Source organism: Ammodytes marinus, assembly GCF_949987685.1.
Source record: "Ammodytes marinus genome assembly, chromosome: 13".
Lineage (NCBI taxonomy): Eukaryota > Metazoa > Chordata > Actinopteri > Uranoscopiformes > Ammodytidae > Ammodytes > Ammodytes marinus.
The window spans coordinates 10,582,075-10,607,519 of NC_137217.1; the positions used below are offsets into that span (position 1 = coordinate 10,582,075).

Below are 25,445 nucleotides of genomic sequence, written 5' to 3' on the forward strand. Positions count from 1 at the left end.
CAACATCACTTAACGCTCCTGTGTGCTTGTTGGCACTTGTTTATTCACCACGTTATGGTACACTATAATTTTACACTTTGACATTTTAGAACCAAATACATATGTGATCGTCACAGGCACTACCTAGTTTCTTTCCAATATCTTTTTGATTTTAAAATATATAGCGCAACATATAAGTCCCACAGGAGCGTTTGGTAATGTTGTAAAGTTTATCTTTTGACCTGCTCCCCTTACTCCCATAGTGTATAAACTAAGCTAAGCTAACCTGGATGAGCAACCTTGGCCCATCGCTATATTAAAAATGCATGCACAGTTAAAGGAACAGCCGGAGAGTGAGGCAAAAAGCTAAAAAAAAAAAAAAATTTGAATTATTCCTTTAAGCAAAGCAAAGTCACTTTGTCTAATCTATTGAGTGCTAAAGTGTTCTAGGCAGGATGATAAAGTGGGCCTTAGATCACACAGAAATCCCTCGGTTGTTAGTTGGCGCCATCTAACGGTCATATTTTGAAGTGTTGGTCCAGCTGAGTTCAAACTTCCATTTATATTTCTTCAAATGTATACTCATTGAGCAACTGCTCAATATAAAAAAAAACGTTTGCCCATAAATATAACTAATTATAAAAAAATATCCAAAGCAGTCTGCTGAACAACTCTTTTCAGTCATGTATGATTTATTTAACAGCCCGTGGAGCCCACCACAGACACAGGTAAACACAAGGATAGTGAGATACAGGTCTGGGGTTCTTTGTCTGTGTCAGCTCAAGACCTACAACCCCTGAGCTTCATCCACTGAATCAGTCCTTATAAGAGCATTGGTTCCTTTTACCTCAGGGCCCACTGAAACCTAAACTCCCCCCTGGAAAACATGCTGGGTCAGCTCTCTGCTGACATCCAGCACCACTAATCTAGTGCAGGGATCATTCTTGGGTTGAGGGATTATAGTTGTCAGCATGATTCAGACAGGCTGTATAGGGACCAAAACATGTCACAATTACTCCCTTTATAACAATATGTCAAGAGCAACAATATCAGGAAGGCAGGAAAATAATTATTACAGGCAGGGCTGGGTGTGACAGATAAACTACTGCAGACCCTTTCCCCTCGACATAATCAACGTAAACTGGATTTGTGTATGAAAAACATACACAAGGCAGCTTGTTGTGTTATGACTTGCAATAGTCAGTGCTTCAGATGTAAGGCATTCCCATAATAAATTACATCATAATTACAAAAGTGGTTCCCGTGATTAATACAGCTCAAAGATTCTCAACAAGAAAACATACAGCGGAAAAGTGCCTCTATTGCAAAGGCTTAATTATAAAATGCAGGTGCCATGTTCCACATAGCAGTTCTGTTTGGCAGGAATAATTCCACAATATTGAATAATAAATGTAATTCGGGGTGTCATATAGCATACAGCACAGGCAGACTGTGTGACAGACAGGGCTACACCAAGGCATTGTTGCAATGTATATCTAGATTGAAACAAGGCATTAGGTGGGACATTAGGATGGTGACGTCGTCAGGAAGGCAAACCGTTACGAGAATTTCATCAACAGTAAAATCGTGGTTTAAAATGGCAACAGAGCCTCTTTCAGCAGGAGGGCAAAACATGGACGCTACTGACAAAATACCAACTTTTTTGCAAATTCTGCATTGCTTCCTATGAAGCTGTAAGTCTGTTTAAGACCTTATACTTGAGTTCTGGTCTCTCTGTGTTCAAATGCAGCAGCCCCCTCAGTACACCAGGTACTTGAATTCAGAATAGATGAGAGGAAACATGACCATACAGGCCCGGTACAGGATGGCTCCACTCTTGAACAAAGCTCGAGGTTTGGTGCTCCACGACTCGGACTTGAAGTTGAAGTAGATTGCGTACATGGCCACGGCGAAGAAGTGTCCAAGAAGGCTCATGGGGTTTGGTGTCAACCTGAAAATAAAATCACAATGTTATTCATTGAACAAAATATTAAGTTTGTTGTTTTTTAGCTTTTATAAAAAAAAATTGTGGACAAAACATTTTGGGAGTATTAACCAGTAATTTCAGAGTTAAAAGAGATGTATGAATGAGCAAACATCAGAGGTGCTGATAGGCAGATTTTGGACCACGTCAAACTGGCTAGCATTTCTTGTCTTAATGCTAAGCTAATCTAACGGCTGTAGCTTGACATTTAGGCTGCGTTCCATACCCATCTACTATTAGGTACAGCAGAGAAAAGATTTAGGATGTCCCCGTTATTGTGGCCAGATTTAGTATGGTTAGAAATACATGGATGAGGGGCGCCCTTAGCTCAGTTGGTAGGGCGCCCCCCCCCCCTGGGCCGGGCCCAGCAGCAGACCCGGGTTCGATTCCCGCCCGCGGTCGTTCTCTGCATGTCACTCCCCTCTCTGCCCCATTTCACCTCTGTCTCTCTGCACTATCAATAAAGCATAAAAATGCCCAAAAAATATCTTAAAAAAAAAAAAAAAAACACGGATGTCTACTACATCTGGCCGAGATTTTTAGTGTTGAAACAGGATGCTATTTGGGCAACTCTGACCCACAATCCAGTGCGCACTGGAAGTGACGTCACATCGACGGAGCCTTCATTTTGAAAACATCCAGGGTTGCGACGGATATAAACGAAAGAGGCAAAATCAAAGCGCAATGTTAAGAAAAAATAAATAAGTAAAAGCATGTCCCAAGTGTATGCCTACTGCATCCCAACTAGATAATTTTTATTGTCAGATGTAGTATGTAGAATAGAAAAAAGAAAGAGTATGTGATTTGAAACGTAGAGTTGGGAATGCATGGGAGTGGTGTCAATGTAATAACAAACTCTCAGCGAAAAAACAAATAAGCAAATTCCCCAAAATGTCAAACTAATCCCTCAACCCAAGTCATCCCATGTGAGAGAAATTCTGTCTATATTAAAGTTAATGTGCAGGACATTATGTAATGCTTACACTGAGAGGAGTCCAATGGGTCCATTAATACACTCTCCACCAAGCTTGAAGTACCGGAAGCATGCTCTTCTCAGCTCATGGAGAGAATCTGGTTGACACAAAATAGGCACATAGACATTTGATGAGAATCAAAATGACCCTTAAGTATTGTAACAAATAATGATCACGTCTTATCCCATGCTATTGGGTTGTATAACTAGTATGGGATGCAGAGGCAGGTGGACACTCACTGTCGGTGGCTGAAAACAGTTCATACAGGGCCTGGGCCAGCACATTCACCACGAAAGAATGTGATGACTTGCGTTCCCAGTGGAATTTTTTCTTTGCCTATTGAGAAGACGAAGAGGGGGGAAAAAGCAGAGTGTTATATTGCACACTGGTCTGCAGTCTCTCACCCACAGGACAGGACAGGGCTCATTTAATGTGATGCAGGAGAGGCTAAATATAATGTAGCTTCTTCTTGCAGTACACATGCACAGGCCTTATTTGTCTTATTTTAAACATTAGAGAGAGTTTTATAATTGAATGGTTAGTTCATGTGAGAGCCGTCTGTCCTGATGAGAATAAAGTACCATGTAAACACATTGAATTGTGGGCATTAAGATGGTTCACCGGGTGCATCTTTATAGTAAGTATCTGCCAGAGTTCAGATAAATAAGTGTAAATAGGAGGAGAGATGATAAATACAATTCGCAAGAAAAGTCAACTCGACAAACCATTATAAAGTAGCACAACATAATATGAAATGGTTAAGTAGACTGGCTGTAGAGTGGGACTATATACAACTCTGAACCTGTCCTGTATATGTGCTGGTATGGTCTATCTAAATGATACAATCTTAATATTAAATGTTCTTATATTATTTACACAAGGGATCCATTTAAATTAGTTTTTTTTCAATGTATAAACATTTAGTATGCATTTTCTATTTTATTTTCTGCATTATCTTTAGTCTTGCCGTATGTGTCTAGGGTTGTATGTGTTATTTGTATCATTTTCCTGTATCAATATTAAGAAATCAAAAAATTTAAATAAAATAAATGGTTGACCTGCAGCATGGCCCTGTCGTCGTACAGGTCTGGGATGGTCTTGAGCAGGTCTCTCCAGATGCTGACGTCGTTGAGAGCCACGCTCATCCCTCCTCCCGTCAGAGGGTGCCTCATGTTGTAAGCGTCGCCAAGGAGAAGCACGCCTGCAAACCGCACACTCATCATTAGTCTAGCATTCTAAAAAACATGACAGGCTGCTTATTTGTAGTTTTTACAATTAGCAGCAGTCATAGTGAACACGGTGAGGCATGGGAGATGACTGAGATTAAGTGTTTCTCTGGGCTTTTATTTCACAGGGTTTTGACAGTTCAAACCTTCCGGGGCCGTTTCATTTTGCCACCGCTCATTAGGACAACAAATCTCACCAGTGTAACTTACAACTCCAATCACGCTGCCACGTACACACACGCGTCGTGATTTAAAGGAAAAGTTTAACATTCGGAGGAAGACACTAACTCACGTTCCTGGTGTTACTACACAGCCTACCTAGGCTCTGTAAACTGGTATGTACAAAAGGGGCCCACTGTATTTTACAAAACAAAAATAAAAACCTGGCAAGGGCAGGCTATCTGTTTCTAGTATTAATGTTAGGCTAAGCTATTTAGCTGTTGGCTGTAGCTTCATACTTGCCACCATGCAGACATGAGAATTATATTGATATGATCTCCCCATTTAACTTGTGTTTTTTCTTCTTAAATTACTTTTTTTGTCTTGTAGCATACGCAAGCTGAAATCAATTCAATACATTCCCTGTGGCCGTCTCCCTGACTACACAGCCGGCTTTACCTGGCTTGTTGACAGGTGAGGGAGGGAGGAAGCTGGCGGGCATGGACCTCAGTCGATCGTTCTGCAGCGCCACCATGAACGGCTCCTTCAAATGCTCTGGAAGAGGAAAGAGAGAAAGAGAGCGCAGGGGGTTAGTCAACCAAAAGGTGCACATGCTGGGAACATGCAAAAGAAAAAAAACACTTTTTCTTTTAGCTGTCTGAGTGAAGGCTACATTTATCAATACATCAGTGTGTGATTGACTCCACACCATCTCAGCTGGACCTCTGACAAGGTGAGCGGGGCCAGTGCTTTGATATTGTGGCTTTGATATTTCAGCTGAATGGCAGAGCGCACCGTGAATGTCAAATCCTTCAACTAGCAGCCTCCTCCTCGGCAGCACACACACACACACACACACACACACACACACACACACACACACACACACGCACACACACACACACAGCAGCACAGGCAGCAGTCTGGATCCATTCCTACCTACCACCATGTCTGGCAAAAGCCGCTTCGTGAAATATATGTGGATGACTTTCAAAAAATCCCTATGAAAAACCTTCCATCATTTATCACTCTACAGGGCTCTTACCCGGGGCCAAAAGGTGTTTTTTTTATGAATGATAATTAGAAGAATAAAATATACTGTAGATATTTTGATGGTTGATACACTGCTAGACTTTGGACTTTTTTCAAGCCAGGAGAGCTATTGCACTTTGTTGGAAGAATATGGATGCTGCAACATTGAGAATGTGAATAAAAGGGAACCATCTAGCTGTATTAGACTGTAAAGATTAACGTATATTGCTTAAGGCAAACGGAAAGACTTTAATAAGCTCTGGGAACCATACTGTAGCTGTCATGACAGATGAAAATATAAGATTTACTTAAAAATGTGTATACAGTAGGGGACTTTTATTTATTTATTGATGTTATTAATATCCTTCAAATTATATTATATATCTTTTTTATCATTATTATTATTATTCATTTAAGTATCTGGTTAATGTGTATCCTTAATTATGATGTTGCACGTGTGTCTATGTGTACTACAAACACAATAAGCCTTGTGGAAACAAAATGCAGCGCTGGTCCGTGTTTTACCTGGCAGCTGTGGGTGAACCTTCTCGGCCATGTACTCAGAGAGGTTGCGAGGCATCTCCCCCCTGACGTCCACCAGCACTCTGGTGTCGCAGGAGGAGATCTGGTAGATGAGCACGGGGCTGGGGTTAGCTAGCACCAGCTCTGCATGGTTAGCCTTAAACTGGGGGCAGTCCTGGAGAGACAAGCATAGGGATGACTTTATAAGCTTGGGAACAGAAGCGTTTTCAAACACTTGCTTGAAAAATGACAAAAAAAAAACTATTCAATAATTTTTTTTAATACGTTTTCTGTCAAATGACTGGTTGATTTATTCTCTCATTTGTTCAAGCTGTGGAAACTATTTAACGTGATTTAGCTGTGTTCAGTCTGTCACAGCGCAGACACTTGGCGCTACTGTTCACTGCTTACCTTCATCAGGCATCCAACAAAGTGAGAGGAGGTGTGAGCTTTCCCAGACACCAGGCTCTTTCTGAACTTGGAGAAACAGCCATCGGCCACCACGGTCAGCGCCGCACGGACTTCCTACAGGACACAGGTACACACTGTCATCATCACACACACACACACACACACACATACTCTCTGCTACTAAACACACACTCTCTCTCTCTCAAGCAGGTGAGAGGGGACTGGAAGTAGAGTTTCCTGCTACATCTCACCTTGATGTCTCCGCTTTCTTTCTCCCTGTACTGGAGTCCTGTTACACATCCGTCCTCTTCCTGCAGACTGGTCACTGTGCCTTCTACGAATGTGACACTGGGGGGCGCAATCACACAGTTAGAGAGGTAACCTCAAAGTGCCACTGAAGCAGAGAAAACTGCCAAAATGCTACAATTGGCAAAAATTCTATTAAGGCTTTTTCAGTGAAACATAATTCATTCTTCTTAAAATGTTGCACTACAAACGGAAGAACATTCAGGCCTATGTAAGTAGTCCTCTACATTAGAATAAATCTGAAATACAGACTATTTAACTAGCTGAAAAAAAGTTTGACAAAAAGCAGTGGAGTCAGTCAGTCGACCTTGAGCTGTAGTTTAGCTTTGAGAGGCCTCATTCAAGGTGGAGTCAGCGATCATGGAGAAATGTAAAAATCACTTTTCGTCAAAAGCAGTGAATATCTCCTCACAATACCTGTCCATACTGTGTGCGTGAAGTGCTGTAAAAAAAACAGTGTTAATACACAGGCATATTGCTAGCTGTGGTGGGCCCCCGTTGTTTACATACCCTTTGTTTACATATGAGTTTACAGAGCCTATGGCTGTGTATTATCAACAGATTTTTTTCAGCGCACACACAGTAAGCCTATACTGTAGGTAGCCTGGTCCAAACAGACCATTGTACTTCATTTCATTTGTACAGAAGACTACTGAAGGGAAAATGAAATTTGGCCGGAAGTAGGTAGGCGGGCGGAGTCAGGCTACAGTATAGGGAGATCATTCACTGATTTTGACAAAAAGGGATTTCTCCAGAATCGCTGACTACACTTTTAAATCATACTCCTGGGCCCTCTAACTCTGTCGAAAACAGTATCATTCAATTAGCCGGTGAGTTAACTAGCATATGGTCAACCTATTATTATTATTTATTTTTTCCTGACTGTGCTCACTTTGGCTCTGCCTGTGCCACTCTCCTCAGGCCCATGATGAATCGGCCGTGGTGGAAAGCGCGTCCACACTGTATACTGTCCTTCTCTTGGGGGTAGGGGATCTCCACCTCTGTGCTGGTCTCCATGTCATGGATCACATAGCCATTCACCAGATGAGCGTCCAGACCCTCCACTGCACCTGAGGGGGCAAACACACACACACACATGCAACAGGTTACAGTTTCACACATCACATTCATTATTCACACAGTCCACTGCTACTGTTTACAGTGTGTGGGATCTTATGCACCAAGATTAAATGATTATGTGTTAGCCATTGGCGTTTCCTGGAAGAGTGTGGATCCACCAATACTGGCAGTCAGGATTAGGGAGTTGTCCAGCTGTATAGGATTGGAAAGATTGTCCTACATTACGAAAGGCAAGCGGGGGAACTGTGTCAGGCTCTGGGAGCCATTAATACATTTCATTGCGGATGGGAACATTTGATAGTTTTGTTTTCTGTTTTTTTAATCTTGTGATGGTACAGGTGTTTGTGTGTGTTATGAAAAACAAAGAAAAAATTACAATAAATATATTGTGAATTAAATAAAAAAATGAACACGTGTTAAATGACGTAATTGGAGGCTTGGAAGGATTTAGTTTAAAATAATGAGATCAATACAGCAACAGTGCCTACCCCTCTAACTATGCTTCTACAATTACGAGGGACTGTTAAGCTCTTCAAATCCATTTACAATACAAAATTAGAGAAAAAACTGTTTGAGTAAACAGAACTTCCATCTATTTAGATGTGAAAGTCGTCGTCTTTTTTTTTTAAAGTTTTTATAAAAATAAAACATTTCCTGGCATGATTTCTAATGTTTTTCCACGTGTTTTTTTAACCAAAGAACTGCACCTGGGAAGATCATTTTGAAAAGCTACGCCGCATAAATTCTACATAAAATAAAATCCCATATTACAGAGATACAGCCATAGTATAAAAGTATTTAAACCATAGTAAAGTTATTGTCCACTTGAGTTTTAGAATGGATTTGTTTGGGATGTGATGATGTGATATGACTTTTAAGCAAATCTTAAATAACAAAGAACGATAAAACAGTTCTATTTTTCACGAGTTAAAATGAGTACAAAAAACTGCCGTTAACTTTACAAATGAAGTTCCTTAATAAAACTAAACTGATCACAGACATGATGATATATAAAAGTTCAGAAAGAGGTAGGTACTAATCTTTAAGAGTTTAAAATCAACCTTTATCAACTTCACAGGATGTTATGGGGCAGGCTTGATATATTACATAACCCCTAACGACTGTCACCAGATACTGATCCAAATAATGCTCATCCTGACTGGTGCACGGATTGATTGCACGGAAACATGATGTCGCCTTTTTCCATCTGAGCCCTGCCCACTTCAGACCACAAGCAGAACCAAAAATACACAAACCTGTCATGTGGAATACACAATGCAAAATACAGAGTGCTCATGCGGAGTGTGTGTTCATTGTTGCTCATAGAAGAAGCTGGTTGAGAACACGTTTTTTTTCTGGTCATTTAATACAGGAACTAAAGCTATTCTGAAATGGGGCTCACTATGTTTGCAGGTTCCACTCTACCAGTACCACCAGAAAACACTGTCTTTCCGAATGCCACAACTCTCCTCAACAACACACCATAAACTTCACAATGAGCTGTTCCACATCCTTACCGTCTCCATACTATGTAAGCTATATGCTCCACCTTGCACTTTGCACTTTACGTTGTCAGTACTTGAAGCACTATGCAGTCTTTTGTTTGTCTATTTTTTATTAGCTTGTCTCTTGTTCTCTTGAGGGAATTTGTTTAGTATGTTTTCCTGTTTATATATAGGGGAAGGTGGGGTGATTTGTGCAACTTTTTACTCAAAGTGATTTTAAAGTGAGGCCTTGACAGTTATGTCTCCAACTCAAATATGTACATATATTTCAGGATGTTGTGCATCCCTGGCAATAAAAACTTTGGATCTGGAATAAACTGTTTAAGAAATATAGCTTTCGGAAAAAAAGTTGTCTTGTCGCACAAATCACCCCACTACGTGGGGTGATTTGTGCGTCATTGTGTCACAATGACAAAGTCACCATCAACATCTTTCTGGCCATCTGAACTCTCATCAGTGGTGTCGTTAAGTGGAATTGAGATGTCACTCTCTCCTGAGCTACTGTAGACTATCACTTTCTTTTGGTGACCAGCGTATACAGCCATGCCACTGGCACAACTCTCAGAAATGTACTTTGCACTAGTTGCTCCGTGCTTGTGGAACCAACTGCCACCTGACAAATGTGATTCCCCCTACATTTCTGCCTTTAAATCAAGGCTCAAAACCCATATGTACACCCTGGTGTTTCCTCCCCATTAACCTCTGCACTACTTACTTACCTCTGCACTACTATCTGTGTTTATGTGGATGTATGGGCTTTACGTCTTTTATTTTGGTTATTGTTATTTTACCTTCATTGTTTACCTACTGAATGCACTATGTACAGCACTTTGGACAGTGCAAACTGTCATAAATGTGCTTTTATAAATACATTTTACTTACTTACTTACTTATAACTCACCCAGGCCCTTGCGCACAAATCACCCCATCCCCAGAATTTTGGATAATAGGCATGATGCAGCAATTTAGGGTTGACATTGTGCTAACTATATAGACTCAAAGTGTAGCATACCAAAGCACTAAAACATGTGTCAAATGTTTTCAAACGTGTCTATAATTGTTCAGACACAATAATCAAAAAACCTTGATCATGGAAATTTTACTTTGAAAGGCAAAACACAGTTTTTTGAGCTTAAATGTGCTTATATCTTATTCCTTGTGTCTCCCTTCTTTACAGGATGAGTCAAATGGATGGCTCTTCTTAAATATGTGGTCACATTTCCAATTTCTTCCACGGTTTTCTAGAAACAAGGGGTTTTGCAACTTCCAAAATGCACAAATCACCCCACCTTCCCCTACTGTCTTGCTTTCTGACCTATTTTTTTTACTTTTTAAACGTAGGTCATTGTTTTAATGAGCTGTACACCAAGTAAAATTACTGTGTACTCCTGTAGCCTACTTTTGGCAAAAAAAAAGCCATTCTGATTCTGATGATGGCTTAAGAGTATTAATTAGTCCCTCACTCACTAGTCACTACTACTAGCAGCAGCAGCAGCAGCACACTGACCTTGCAGCCCCAGGACTCTGAGGGCCCTGTAGCCTCCAGGCTGTAGAAGTTCTCCCACTATCCTGTCTGGCTCCTTCAGGTCCCTCTCCACCACCGTCACCCTGCGGCCGTCCCGGGCCAGGACAGCAGCCATGGCCGAGCCCAGGACCCCGGCTCCTACGATCACCACATCAGGCTCAGGGCCCACTGAGGGGACACAGGCTGGGGGGGACTGGGAGGAGGAGGAGGAGGAGGACTCTGGCTCTACTCTTCTCCTGGTTCTAAAGCTCTGGATACAACAGAGGAGAGGGTCTCAGTACAAACAGTGGAAAAGTCCAAACTGAGCTGGACTGTAAGGCAAACACTGGGAAATGTAAATGTTCTATAGGCTAAATAGGGAACAGACAGACAGATAGATAGATAGATAGATAGATAGATAGATAGATAGATAGATAGATAGATAGATAGATAGATAGATAGATAGATAGATAGATAGATAGATAGATAGATAGATAGATAGATAGATAGATAGATAGATAGATAGATAGATGTATTGTTATTGCATTATAAAACATGACATTTTGTTTGAAGCACCACTCCAGAAAGTACAATGAAAGGGGCATAAATATTGTCATAATAAATAAATAGCCATTATAGAAATAATAAAAAATAAATAGGCATATAGGCTTTTAAATTAAAATAGTCTGTGTTAAAATGAAATAGATGTCCTTCTGAAAATGTCATTGAATAAACACATATAGCCTACATGAACATGTGAAGCATCAAGGATATATTTAGTTCAGATAAATGATACAGGCTAGGCCTTGTCTGATAAAAGTTGAGAATAAAATAAAAATTAATACATAGCCTAATAGCCTATACATACCAAACAGTTATCAAATAAAATAGTTAATAACTTGGAAATATAATGGAAAAATATGCAGTTTTCACAATTTCAGCTTCAAACAAAAGGGCGATCTGTGAGAAGTAATATGTCTTACCTTTTTGGACTTGTTCTCCGCCGTTTCGCTCCTCTGTGTGTCGCTCTGGGGGATTAAGTTGTTGATAACAGGCACTGAAGACAAAAGGCTCAGGGGCAAGTGGAACAGCTGAGCGACCCTAAGTTTGTGTCCGCTAAAATACCTGATGTACGAGAGCAGCAGCCCGGCTGTAAGGAACAAGGCCGCGGCCATCAGCAGCTCTCTGCTGGAGAAACTCAAGATAGTGCTGGATTTTTTGTAAAGGTAGGTGAAGCTCGCTATTCCCAGGAAAGTCCACATGTTTAAGGCTTGAACTGGAAAAATAAATAAATAAATAAATGTGAAAGCACTCCTGGGGTAAAGGTTTTCTTTAAACTGACAAAAAAATTAAATTAAGAAGCAATACATAGGCTAATTCCTCTTCATATGGTAGCCTAGGCCTACTGTTTCTCAGGTGCTCCACAAATGGGTCAGACGGGCTTAAAACTAAATGTTACCGAATAAACTCATGATGATTGCTGGCAGACAGCCGGAGGGATGCTGCTGAATATTTTATTCTAAAGAGACACACATAGGCTACTTCAGATTCGGTGGCCTCTAATCCCGCCTACTCCGCACTTCGGGCCTCCAATCAGTAGCGACACGATGATGAGCAGAGCTCACGCTATCAGCCCATTGGACAGAGGTGCCGGCATTGTGCCTCCTCTCGCCCGCTGGTAGGCCAGCCGGCCGGCAGGCTGGTAGTATGATGTGATGTCAGTGGAAAGGTGCGTGTTTTCTTTCTTTCGCAGAGCAGACTGAACGAGAGGGGACATGCTGAAAAGATAGTTCACATCTGGCAGGACACATCACTCTGTCCTGTAAACCTGGATCATCACAGCAGCGTAGTCTGGGCTAGCCTACATCTCGATTGCAATATGTTACCATGGCAAAAAAGGACCAATAAGCACTATTATAGCCTACCAGGCGCTCTTCCTAGTTGTGTTGCATCCTGCACAATATAATGCCAATAAAGGCTTTTTATTTTATCTATCTAGTCCTGTTTTTGTTTATTTTTACCCCATCTATTGCTGCTGCATGGATAGCTACCACTTTGTGTGTTGTATACATACAATGGCAAAGTATCATACGTATGTTAGCCTATCATTACGTATTTGTTTGCTTGTAGGACTGAAAACATTATAGCACTGCAGAATCAAAGCCAATCAGCCACATGTTTATGCCAGGCTGAATTAAGACGCTAAGAGGTTTAAACCACGATTAAGACATCTGACTCACACACACTCACACAGGTCACATTCTCGGTGGCCTGATTAGAAAAGATGCAGAGTGAGAGCTCATTCCCAAACTTTTTGTTAATACAAAGCTTTGTGTGCAAAGCATCTCTAAGCCAACTGTTGAAAGGTGTAGACCACATTACCACAACAAAAATACAAACTGAATGTAGCAGTTGAAGGAGCCGTGGTTGAAGTAATGCAACCCAGTTTTCTCTTTCTGCCTTGAACTGAACACCTAGGCCTATCAAGTTATGAGAATATTTTGAATAAACCATTCTTATACAAAAATGCACTTTACCTTGGTATAACACCAACTGAACTAACTCCATGATGAAACATCACTGGGAATATGAGAAAACAAACCAGTTAAATTAAAATCAATGGAATCTGCAAATGGAGAGATTAACTTATAATAATGAATCCAATATAAAAGCCAAAGGAATAAATATGTATATAATGAAGCCCACAATCAAATACTATACAGAGGGGTATATATTTAGACATGGGCTTATATAGAAATTACACAATAGTTCTTCTTGGTGGTGAAACTTGAAACATTTTTTATTTTAATTTTTTCAAATGCTTATGTCAGATTTTGTTAGAGCAAAATATATACAAACACTGTAAAACTATGCAATCTACATAAATTGTTTTGTTCTCTCTTGTGATTCAAATCTAGAAAACCATTCCACATATTTACAATTACACATCAACTCCATTGTGACAAAGTGTTTTATTACACAGTGAACATAAGTCATCAGCTAACATGAACATAGCTTCTGGGTGTGTGTATGTTCTATCCAATGATCAAATAGCACCATAAGGACATACTGATACACACATTTCTAAACATGTTACACAGTCAGTTAGTCTGTTAGGGATACTGTGACATTTCAGCATCTGTATTTGTACTATTTATCTTGTGTTGTACTGTATCGGTTTGTGAAATAACTCCAAACAAGTCCCATTCTTAATTCCAGTGGGATTAATAAAGTTCCCTACCTTTCTTACACTGTCATTGTTTCTTCACCTGTACTACAGCAGAACAGCTTCTGCTTTAGGTCAAAGGTTACTGTACGCACACAGGCAGTAGGATCGATACACTTTCATTACATGTAGTGATTGAAGATGGATTCATACTTTTCTTGCTTCCCGGAGGTGACTTTGGGCTCACCGTTCTGCTTGATGAAGGCCTGAGAAAACAAAACACAGAACCTCAAATGCTGTAGGTTTCTAGTTAGATTATAACACTGGCAATAAACACACTCAGACATTTTCAGTTGTAAACACTCCACTGATTGGCTGAAAAAGCAAGAAACAAAACAGCAATGACTTGGTATGTAAAGATAAACAGTCATATGTGTCAAGCTTTTGGACAATGGAGATGTTTGTGAGTAAAGTATCGGTGGCAAAATGTACAACTCTCTCATAGTATTACCTCCATATCCTCTAAGGTGGCAGAACCCTCCTCCACTTTCTGTCCGATGCCATGGCTGAAGCTTGAGTATCTCTCCTAGTTCAATCACATAGTCAAAAGAGAAGGTAGCAAGTTGAGTTTGCTAATAATACTGTGGCTGAAAAAAATGTAAGTCTAGGTCCCGGTGAATATGTCTTAGCATACCTTCAGCATACCAGCGATGAGCCCTTCCTCAATAATGTGCACGGCATTCCTGAGTCCTCTAGCGAAGGCGTCCATGGCTCCGATGTGAGCGATGAACAGGTCCTCCAGGTCTGTGGACTCTCTGCGCACCTTGGCGTCAAAGTTCAGGCCTCCAGGCTGCAGGCCGCCTTGCTCAATGACGGTCTAAAGACAGATGAGACAGTGAGGAATAGCTAAGTCCCTGTATCGCTGTTCTCATCCAAACTCCCTGTGTACAGTCGATTCATTGCTCCTGCCAGAGTGAGCCCAAGCATTTCTTACAGAATGCCTCTTCTTATAATAGACATTGGAAATGAACATGCTGTGATGACTTACAATTATTTATCAGAGATTCTACAGCTCCCCTAAAGTCTGCGAGGCTTTATAGCCTCTTTAGCGTTTCCTTTCATCACCCTCCTCATTAAAGCGGATCTATGATGCTTTTTGACTTTTATGACCTATAAACGTTGTTGTGATGATTCATAGTCATGCTTAACCATACTAAATTATCAAATAATGACTTACATGCATTTCGACGTATTCCCTGCTGACCGTCTGGGGTGTCTGTGCAGAGCACTAAACACTATTCTAGCCAGTCGAGAAGTCACGTGTTCAAAGCGGTCTACCCTTCCGTAACTTTGTGACGTCGCATGTAACTTTGTGAAGTCACCACGTGGATGTTTCCATGTATGGTAATGCTGTCACTTCCCTGTTCGCGTCTGCCTCGCGCCCTTATAGGTCCATGCTCCAGTGTAAAACAAGAAATTAAGACCAGAAAAGTAGTATAATAGGTCCTCTTTAAGCATGTTTAGATAGCTAGCTCAGATGAACCCACTGGTCCCTACCTGTCCAACACAAAACAGCACAAAGTCAAAGTTAGTGACTAGCTTGCAGACATAGCGGCACATTTAGCAGCTTAAGAGTCAAATTTCTTCTAAGGAGTTGGTAGAGACCAAAATAGAGATAAAAGGAGGATGAATACTGATATTTGCAATGCAAATAAATGCTAATGTTGCTCTGTGTCTGCTGGTTGTGGTTATAGGTAAGTGTCACTTTATAAAGTGATAATAATCTTGAGTTATATAGCTTGTTCTGCTGCCCTCAAGTGGCCGAACCATCAACTAATACTGCTTTAACCAAATGATTAGTCTGGTCAACCTTTGCTAAGTATATTAGCAATGTGAGCTAAAGCTAATGGGTATCCTTATCCAACAGTGATTGGATAATTTCCCCTTCACAAACATCATTGCATAGCAAAATACTGTGGTCACAAATCAAAGCGATGAGCTCACCTTCATGACCATGGTGGTGTTCCTGATGTCCATGGGGAACTGGTCTGTGTCCCAGCCCAGGTCAGGAGAGCCAGTGTTTGAGTCAACGGAACCCAACATGCCAAAGCTGTCCCCAACAAGGAGGGGCAGAACAGAACGAGAAACTGTCAAAGAAGCTGTGCCAAATTTTTTACGCAGTCACATCTTGCAGTGTTCACTTGGGATACTTTGTAGAATGTGTGATAAGAGTTAAGAGATGTCTTACGCAGAGGCCATGACAATATCATGTTCGTATGAGTGTCCTGCCAGAGTGGTGTGGTTGGGCTCAATGTTCAACTTAAAGTGATTATCCAGGTCAAAATCCTTAAGGAATCCAATAACACTCATAGCATCTATAGAAAGGAAACAGAGAATGCACAATTAGGATTTTGAAATTAAAGAGCATATTTACCCTTTTGAAATTTGGGAAAGCCTACCGTAGTCATACTGGTGTTTGCAGGGCTCCTTAGGCTTGGGTTCAATAAGAAACTGACACTTCAGCCCAATCTTCTCCTTGTAGTCTGGTGGCAAATACACAGACATGAAACTAAAAAATATGACACTGATTTGGAATTAATTCCATGTTGTGTGCTGCACACTTACTGATAGCCATTTTGAAAAAGTTGGCCATGTGCTTCAGTTCAGCAGAAACGTCCGTATTGTAGATGGAAAGGAAACCTTCCCTTCCTCCCCAAAACACTACAAAGACAAATATACGATGAGGTAGGCGACATGGTTTAACTGAATGGCCATGAGTATTTCAGACACAGTGACACTATAAAATTGCTCATACCAAAATTGTCTGCACCCAGCTTTTTGGCAATATCCAGCCCCTTCTTAACCTGAGCGCCAGCGTAGGCCAGAACGTGACAGTCAGGGTTGGTTGCTGCACCATTCATGTACCTGTCAAATGGAGACAATTATTATTATTTTTTTTACAATAAAGCGCCTGTAAACCTGGGGCCTCATTTATAAAAATTTGAAATCAGTCCTAAAACATTGTGTACTACTCACAAATCACAATGTGTGTATGCAAAGAAATGTTGAGAATTATAAAACCATACGGCACACACGTGTACACAGTCAGTCCCTATCCACATGTAGTGAATAGTGCGCACAATATTAAATACGTTTAGTATACATTTGCTCTCCCGCTGGCCACACGGACATACCGTCCGACGTGGTATAGGCTATTATTATAGTAATAGTAGCGCTATAAGATTCAATTAAAATATATAACCAAAACCTGTATGGACCAACTTGATAAGTAACTCAATGCCAACATAGACTACAGCATATCCGCATCTTCAGGTAAGCTTAGGCTATACAAATTATTAAATGTTTTGAGTACCAAGCATTTCATAGTGACTATGTGTGGGCTTTACTTCGTAGAGTGACCATCGCGCGTCGCTGATTCCCCAGGTCAAAGAACTTTGCGGGAGCTCTACGCATGGGGGAAAGTTGGTGTGGGAATACAGACACTATTTCACATAGAATTTTTCTACCAACGTTTCCCAGCTAAACCTCAGCATTCAGTGAGTTTTCTGAATAAAGTGCTGACCTTGGGTGGGCAAAGAGGTTGCATGTGACCCACAGCACCTTGACCCCAGTCTGGTTCTGCAGCTGCATAGCCAGGTCTGTTATTTCATCCAGATTCCTGTTGGACTCCTCCAGTGTGGAGCCCTCAGGAGCCATGTCCCTGCACAAAAGAGAGGATGGCCATTGTTCAGATTGTAATCACTACTGATGAAAAGAAAGAAGCCTACAGTGAAATAATGTTGCAACCTGTGATTTTATAGAACGCTTCATTAAGAGCCAGTGTGTGTAGATCGCCAGGTAAAATCATTTGAGGTGAGAGCATAGAGTGGTGCTGCATACAGTAGGTCTAGGCTATTTTACATTTTCTGCATCAATAACTATGCATGTGGCAAAAAGCCGCAGCGCGATGTTACAGTTCACTCTAATGTAAGACTTATGTCTCGGCTTACTGATCAATAAGTTTACTGATTTAACTAGTTTACTTAGTGAGAAGTATCACTCAGACAATATAGTCAGGTCTGCGGGATTTCAAAAGGTGTAGTTTCCTTAAAGGGCAGCGCTCTAAGAGCCAAATTTAAGATCAAACTCTGGAACAAAAACTGGTCTGGGCAGGTTAGCCGTGCAGCCTCTGTTACCACGGCGATCTAGCCAGGTAGAAAGAGAGACACCTTTCGTGGCTTTAGACTCAACAGAACTCGCTCAGCCCTTAATCTCGCTTCGTAGTATACCCCTCTGGTCAGCAGGTGTTGACAGTCAGCAGACAAAATAACACAATGTGTGATATGTTTAGATTCTAATCTACAGTAAAGCCTACAAATGGTTACAGTAATAAAAAGTAATTAAACCTTTATCAATCAAAACATAATAAATCCAATGGTCAATTACCTGTCATGGAATGTGTAATACTTGACCTGGAAAAAAAAACAACAACACACAGGTCACAAGAGAAACACGCAGTATGACTCATTTTCAGTCTAATTCTGCATTCACATGATATCAGATACACGTTTGACGGCAGGTGACAACTGTCAGGTATGAGAAAAAATAATAATAATCAGACCAAACCGAAGGAAACATTCATGATGATGTGTTGCTATGATGATACTGTATCGTGTTTACAAGGAAATTAGTAAAATGTAAAAATTCAAATAAATAAAATAATATTGTCTATTATTTTGAAACCTATATATTTCCTAATGCATGTAGCTGTACAATTTCGCTTTCTCTAAATGATATATTACAAATATATTACAATTCTGGATGCCATAATATAATATAAGCTTCTCATTGTCGAGTTCAATGATGCATTTGATGAGCCACGTAACATCAGATTGTAAATTACATCTGACAGACCGGGCAAAAGTTGAAAATTTTTAACTTTTGAGGACAGTGCTGACTACTGATGCCGTTGCCAGTATTCTCTGCCGGCCAAATATAAGTTTACTGTCCTGCTCTCGACCACTTCAATGACATCCGGTTTGCGTCTACCGGATTCTATGTGAATGCAGCACAATCAGCAGTGTGTTATTAGGGAGCTGTTTTTTCTCACACCAAGCTTGGTGAAGAACTCAAACGCAGCCCGGAGTTTCTTCTTGGCAGAGTCCATAGGAGTCCCTACATTCCACGATCGATGGAGGGTCGGAAACCCAAAAGGATCAGCACCTAAGAAACACAAAGTAGGGTCACACTACAACAACACACGGTCTTTGTTGTCAAACACATTTTTCTACTCACTGAAAGTAAGATTAGAATATTTATGGCCTCAAACTGGGAAGTTTATAAACCGGGTAAAAACATGTTTTTCGTGTTATTCACTACCAAGCCTCCACACACTCTTTGGCGACTGATCATGATGATAGATTACCTGTTCCACAGAAAGTGTGCCAGTAGCAGACAGAGAACCTCAGCCAGTCCTCCATCTTCTTCCCCATCAGCACCTGCGGACAGGAACACTTAACTCTGAACAATTGCCTCGAAACACAACAAAGTATGTCATATTTGTTTGTTTGTGTGTGTGTGTGTGTGTGTGTGTGTGTGTGTCGATTGCCCCATGCGTACCTCCTCTGCATTGTAGTGTTTGAAGCAAAGGACATCTCCTGCCCCAGCGGAGGGCAGATATGGGATCTTGGGAATGCCTGTGCAGCACAAATGTTACGCAATAAAACACAGACTTCATTATAAAATTGAACATTATGCATTACTTAAGCGCAAAGGAAGTACTGTAAGCATAATATTCCCTGAATTGATTTCAGGATTGATAGACAACTGTTTCAGACTGTGTAAAAGGTTAATACTAGCCTAGGAAGGCCGATTATTCGGGCTAGTGCAATAGACAAGGCACATTTTTATTTTTCAAATATTTATTTAGGAAATGTTGATTTATGTTTATTCCTAATGCCTATTTGTTTTATTTAAATGTTTGTATTTTATCAATGTTAAAATCTAGTAATGGTGTATAATTTACACACAGTTGTGTTTGACCTACAAAAACCAAAATGATGTGTATTGCGCTTCTGCAGACCTCAAAGTCAACTTTATTGTCAATTCAATTCTGCAAAATGTGCCATACATACAGATGAATTGAAAATGTGTTTCTGTCCGACCCATGGTGCATTAAAGTACAAGGGTTTTAAAAAAGATAAGTCAAATATACTATAAATGAATTCTAAATAAATAGTGTAAAAAGTAATGCAAAGCCAAGCAGTAAAGAAAACTAAAGAAATTGAACATGTACTATATAAAATGAGAAGTACTGTGTATGTAAAAGGCACTGCTGAAAGTGAACAAGTGTCCCTGAAAGTCTATTACATAATGTGACTGGGGCTGTTCCTAATGGAGGGAGGGGTTTCAGATTCCAGTGAATCCTACTCCTCCTACACTGCCTCCATTGTTTACAACTAGCTGTGCACCGGACACTTTACGTCCCCAAGAACCACAGTTACACACACCCACATTAGACAGTGTAAACAGCACAACCAGTCATTAAAGTTTGACTACTAACCCGAAAAGAATTCCTCCTGCGCTGCCATTCCTGGATCACAACTGCTACGGTTTTGGTTTCTCACTACAAGAATCGTTATGGTCTTCAGCCTGGAACCGCCTGTCGTCTCGTGCCCTCGTCTTGTGATTTTCAAAATAAAAGCCTGGTGTTTTAAACAGTAGTCTACGGTTTGAATGTACAGGAGATTAGTTTGCAAAACATTTGGAGGTACAATATCTAGCGTTTTATGGTTCGATGGTACAGGAGTTTATTTCTAAATCACAAATAAAATGCATAATAAAGATGTCAATAAGATAAAAACAGACTAGTGACTAAAAATCCTATTATAACATAACTCTCCAGAATGTTTAACCTGGGCCTATTGGCAGTCACCCACCTGATTTGGTGCTTCATCCTCCAGTTGTTCTCTTGGACAGGCAAGTGTGGTCCAAGAAACCACTTCTTCACTATGCCATAGGCCACATCTTGGTCTCTGGCGGCCTTATCTGTGTGTTTTCTGTAAATGTGCTTCTTAAGATGTCCTACATTAACATTACAATGGGGACAGAGTGTAGTACCCATAATGGACCGCTTCACAATACTAGGAGGGATGTCTGTAGGGCTGCCTAACGAGGAGGATTCTAGTTCATTCATGGCGTTGGTAGCCTGCTTATCTGTGCAGGTGGTATCTGCATCCAACTGTGACCCTTCCTGTATCTCCATCTCATCCTCTTCTTGTTTGCGTGATGCTGGCATGCAGATCATCAAATGCCTTCTCATATCTGTCTTTCTAATGACAGACTTCTGGCAGACAGGGCAGTGGAAGTGACCACAGCTTCCCCGCCCCCTGCAGCTGTGGTGGCATCTGGTTATGTAGAAATCTATGAAGGGACACAGGCATTGTGATTATTACCCCATGTGAGATGAAGCAAAACAGAACGTAACACGAGTACTTATTGCACACAAACAAATGATAAGAGCATGGCAAAAAGCTGACAGAAGGAACTAACCTTCATGTTGGAGAGCATTCTTCAGATGTAGGTCAATGTGCTGCAATACCCCTGCCTTTGATCTAGGTGTGTACACGGAAGTGGGGCAAATGGGGCAATGGAATAATTTGCAGCACTCCGTGCATCTTGTCACCCGAGGTATGTTATCTTTTTTGAAAACACTGATGTGAACCTAAAGGAAATGAATAGAAACAAACAATCAAAGTTTACCACCACAAATTGATCCAGCTGGCTATTATAACGGCTATACATTTAAGTCAAAGACAACTTTATTGTCAGTTCTGCTGCTGCAATATGTGCCAGACATACAGATGAATCAAAAATAGGTTTCTCTCCGACCCACTGTGCAGTAAAGTACAAGGATACGCAATAGCCGCTAACAAACATCACCTAGATCGCTACAGGGCTACTCCAGGAAAGCAAAGTATAATTTCAAAATGACATAAAATAAAATGAAAACCAATCAACAAACAAACACTAAAAGATAATTTGCATCAAATGATATTTTGAGCAGCTAACCATCTTGGCACAATATTGCCAATGAACCACAAATAATATATAGATTTTTTAATTAGACGAATAACCAAAGGGACACAATTGGATGGAACAACTTCAGGTAAACATATCGAAAATGTGTCTTCGTCTTGCTATCTCTGCATTTGTCTGACCATGGATGGACTCACATCGGACGTGGGATTGACCCCATGTCTTCTGTACCACATGTAGTGGGACACTATATCTTTTTGATGTTTTAACAACAGCATACATACCATTGTTGGTATCTAAACATTCACAGCGTAAACTTCATGTTGAGGTTATTTCAATTGGATGTTCAGAATGTTTCCTGTGATTGTGAGGTTTAAAAAAAATTGTTGATTGATCATGCACAATGGAGGAAATTAACTAATATCAATTTGGCCTTGCTCACTTTGGCTGAATTCTTTGTTTGCTTGACACAGGACACTTTGACTTCTGTGGCTGTCGCACTAGTGACGTCCATTTTAGTTGGTTGAGTTTCTTCATTTTCACAGGACGGCTTGACATCTGTGGCTTTCGCACTAGTGACGTCCACTATGGATGTTTTATTTTCGTCAATGGTGATTACATCTTCATTGGATGCAGTTTTCAGGATACCGTTGCCACCCTGCTTCATCACTTTCTCAGAACAGATAGGAAGATGAGCTAGAAACCTGTCTCTCTTGTGGAATTTGTCTTGGCAGGAGGGACAGTGGAAATGAGCATTCTTGTTGCAATTAAGATTGCATTTAAATATTGTGTACTCTGGAATAGAAACAAATTCAAATGTCAAACAGAAAAGTTTTCTTTTCCACATGTTGGTGCATTATTGAAAGTTACAGTAGTTAAATGTGTCAGTGGTCAAAGAATACAACAGGGAATACCCTTGTGCTTCACTGCCTTTCTCTTGTGTGCCTCCAGATGTTTCAGGACCCTGTACTTGTTAGCTGGCTGAAAAATCTTAGGACTGCAGAATGGACAATGGATGCTGTTGCAGCAGTCTGTGCATTTCTGCAGTGAAGGGGTGACACCAGTCAACTGAACGGTGATGTGCCTGTCGATAGACTGGAATAACAAAGATTAGTATAGTAAAGTTGGGCAAGACAATATAAGTTAGGCTACTATCAATCTATATATTCAAATACTACCCATAACCTGATATCGCCAAGCTTATCTTGTCATTAAATGTATCCATCTTTCAAAGTTACCTGGTTTTGTGTAGAATGGGGCTTTGTGTAGGCATGACTGCTTTGGTTTAAGATAAACACACGACAAGATAAACACACTTGGGGACCTGTTTATCCTTATTTTGAATTACATTTACTATTATTTAATTATTCAAAAGGGGCGCGGTATTCTAATTGAGCAAAAAGTAAATAAACCACGGCACGGCTCGACAACATGAATATTATTCAATATATTGTCTGACCATGGATGGACTCACATCGGAAGTGGGATTGACCCCATGTCTTCTGTACCACATGTAGCGGGACACTATATCTTTTTGATGTTTTAACAACAGCATACATACCATTGTTGGTATCTAAACATTCACAGCGTAAACTTGATGTTGAGGTTATTTCAATTGGATGTTCAGAATGTTTCCTGTGATTGTGAGGTTTAAAAAAAAAATGTTGATTGATCATGCACAATGGAGGAAATTAACTAATATCAATTTGGCCTTGCTCACTTTGGCTGAATTCTTTGTTTGCTTGACACGGGACGCTTTGACTTCTGTGGCTGTCGCACTAGTGACGTCCATTTTAGTTGGTTGAGTTTCTTCATTTTCACAGGACGGCTTGACATCTGTGGTTTTCGCACTAGTGACGTCCACTATGGATGTTTCATTTTCGTCAATGGTGATTACATCTTCATTGGATGCAGTTTTCAGGATACCGTTGCCACCCTGCTTCACCACTTTCTCAGAACAGATAGGAAGATGAACTAGAAACCTGTCTCTCTTGTAGAATTTGTCTTGGCAGGAGGGGCAGTGGAAATGAGCATTCTTGTTGCAATTAAGATTGCATTTAAAGATTGTGTACTCTGGAATAGAAACAAATTCAAATGTCAAACAGAAAAGTTTTCTTTTCCACATGTTGGTTGAATTATTGAAAGTTACAGTAGTTAAATGTGTCAGTGGTCAAAGAATACAACAGGGAATACCCTTGTGCTTCACTGCCTTTCTCTTGTGTGCCTCCAGATGTCTCAGGACCCTGGACTTTGTAGCTGGCTGAAAAGTCTTAGGACTGCAGAATGGACAATGGATGCTTTTGCAGCAGTCTGTGCATTTCTGCAGTGAAGGGGTGACACCAGTCAACTGAACGGTGATGTGCCTGTCGATAGACTGGAATAACAAAGATTAGTATAGCAAAGTTGGGCAAGACAATATAAGTTAGGCTACTATCAATCTATATATTTAAATACTACCCATAACCTGATATCGCCAAGCTTATCTTGCCAATAGTATTGTCTAATTTAGCAAATAGTTAAAAAAAAAACCTCGGCACGGCTTGACAACGTGAATATTACTCAATATATTAAGCATATTGACAGTCTCACTTACTGCCATGGTTGATGTTTGTTTGAAACAGCAAAAGACCGTTCCTTCTTCCTTCCTTTATAAAGCTATATTGGTTTCTGAGGGCAGTGTGTCCGTCCCATGGACCTATAAAGAAAGGTCCGTCCCACCCGGCCAACTTCCGTCCCGCCTGGGTGTTTCCGTCGCACCAGGGTGTTGTTCTCCGGGGCTGCAGCTAAACCTTTTAAAATAGGTCCATTAGCTAGACTCTACTCAGGTTGCGACCAAAACAAACCAAACCCATGGACATATAAAGAAAACAAAACAAACTCAAGTGCGACTCCATTTTGAAATTTCTTCTTCTTCGTTCTTTTTCCTTCCGGCGGAGGAAGGAGTGCAGTTCTCTGTTTGCACACGAGGTGTCACTAAATCTCTTTCGATCAAAACCCTCCCTCTACTGTGCCGACTATAGACATAATATTATTATGTCTATGGTGCCGACCACTGAAAGCTCAGCTCGAGCAGTACTGTACTTGCATTGGTTTTTATTCTGGGTTTAAGAAGAAAAAAAAAGAATTGGAATTAATGAAGTTAAATTAGCCCATTTCTTTTAACGAGTAAAAATGGTTTTGTTGCAGAAATCTAGTGTATGGACATATGGCAATTGTGTCAATGCATGTCCCTCAACAATATCCACCAGCACACGTTGAAGTTGATTTGTCCACATATGTATATGCATAAATCCTGAAATCTTATAGCCTAAATGCTGATGTAAGGTATGAATTTCAGGCTGAAATTTGCTATGCCCAATAAGAAAAAATATGTATTCTTACTTATGTAACTATTTTGTTTTAAGTCCTTGGTATTTGTAGCTTCTTTTTAAAGTCTAATTTTTATTTTATAACTTGTCCTAATGATTTTATGTCTCATAAAAATCACTTTAAATTATTATTAAAAGCCTAAAAAAGGAAGGCTTGTTATACATATACTAACATCATAATCTCTACCCACA

General features: G+C 40.4%; 2 protein-coding genes across 3 annotated transcripts; both read right to left on the minus strand.

Moving 5' to 3' along the window:
* Positions 1-699: 699 nt before the first annotated feature.
* sqlea (squalene epoxidase a) lies at positions 700-12,138 on the minus strand. Its single transcript, XM_080039048.1, has 11 exons — positions 11,666-12,138; positions 10,686-10,953; positions 7,486-7,663; positions 6,539-6,635; positions 6,288-6,401; positions 5,880-6,051; positions 4,782-4,877; positions 3,996-4,138; positions 3,177-3,273; positions 2,947-3,034; positions 700-1,930 (listed from the first exon to the last, which is right to left on the minus strand). The coding sequence occupies exons 1-11, from the start codon at positions 11,942-11,944 to the stop codon at positions 1,738-1,740; spliced, it is 1,725 nt and encodes a 574-aa protein (XP_079895174.1). The 5' UTR covers positions 11,945-12,138; the 3' UTR covers positions 700-1,737.
* A 1,332-nt stretch (positions 12,139-13,470) lies between these two features.
* LOC307259565 (uncharacterized protein) lies at positions 13,471-24,776 on the minus strand. Of its 2 annotated transcripts, none has more exons than XM_080039503.1 (21): positions 24,479-24,776; positions 24,079-24,259; positions 23,606-23,958; positions 22,800-22,926; positions 22,328-22,680; positions 21,400-21,571; positions 20,787-21,270; positions 20,411-20,529; positions 19,468-19,544; positions 19,274-19,346; positions 18,959-19,071; positions 18,295-18,320; positions 17,432-17,569; positions 16,664-16,773; positions 16,474-16,569; positions 16,308-16,391; positions 16,097-16,223; positions 15,853-15,958; positions 14,543-14,725; positions 14,360-14,434; positions 13,471-14,114 (listed from the first exon to the last, which is right to left on the minus strand). In XM_080039503.1, the coding sequence occupies exons 1-21, from the start codon at positions 24,482-24,484 to the stop codon at positions 14,031-14,033; spliced, it is 3,087 nt and encodes a 1,028-aa protein (XP_079895629.1). In that variant the 5' UTR covers positions 24,485-24,776; the 3' UTR covers positions 13,471-14,030. The 2 variants fall into 2 exon arrangements, with proteins under 2 accessions (XP_079895629.1, XP_079895628.1); XM_080039502.1 differs by having other exon boundaries at positions 22,800-22,980.
* Between the last annotated feature and the right edge of the window lie 669 nt (positions 24,777-25,445).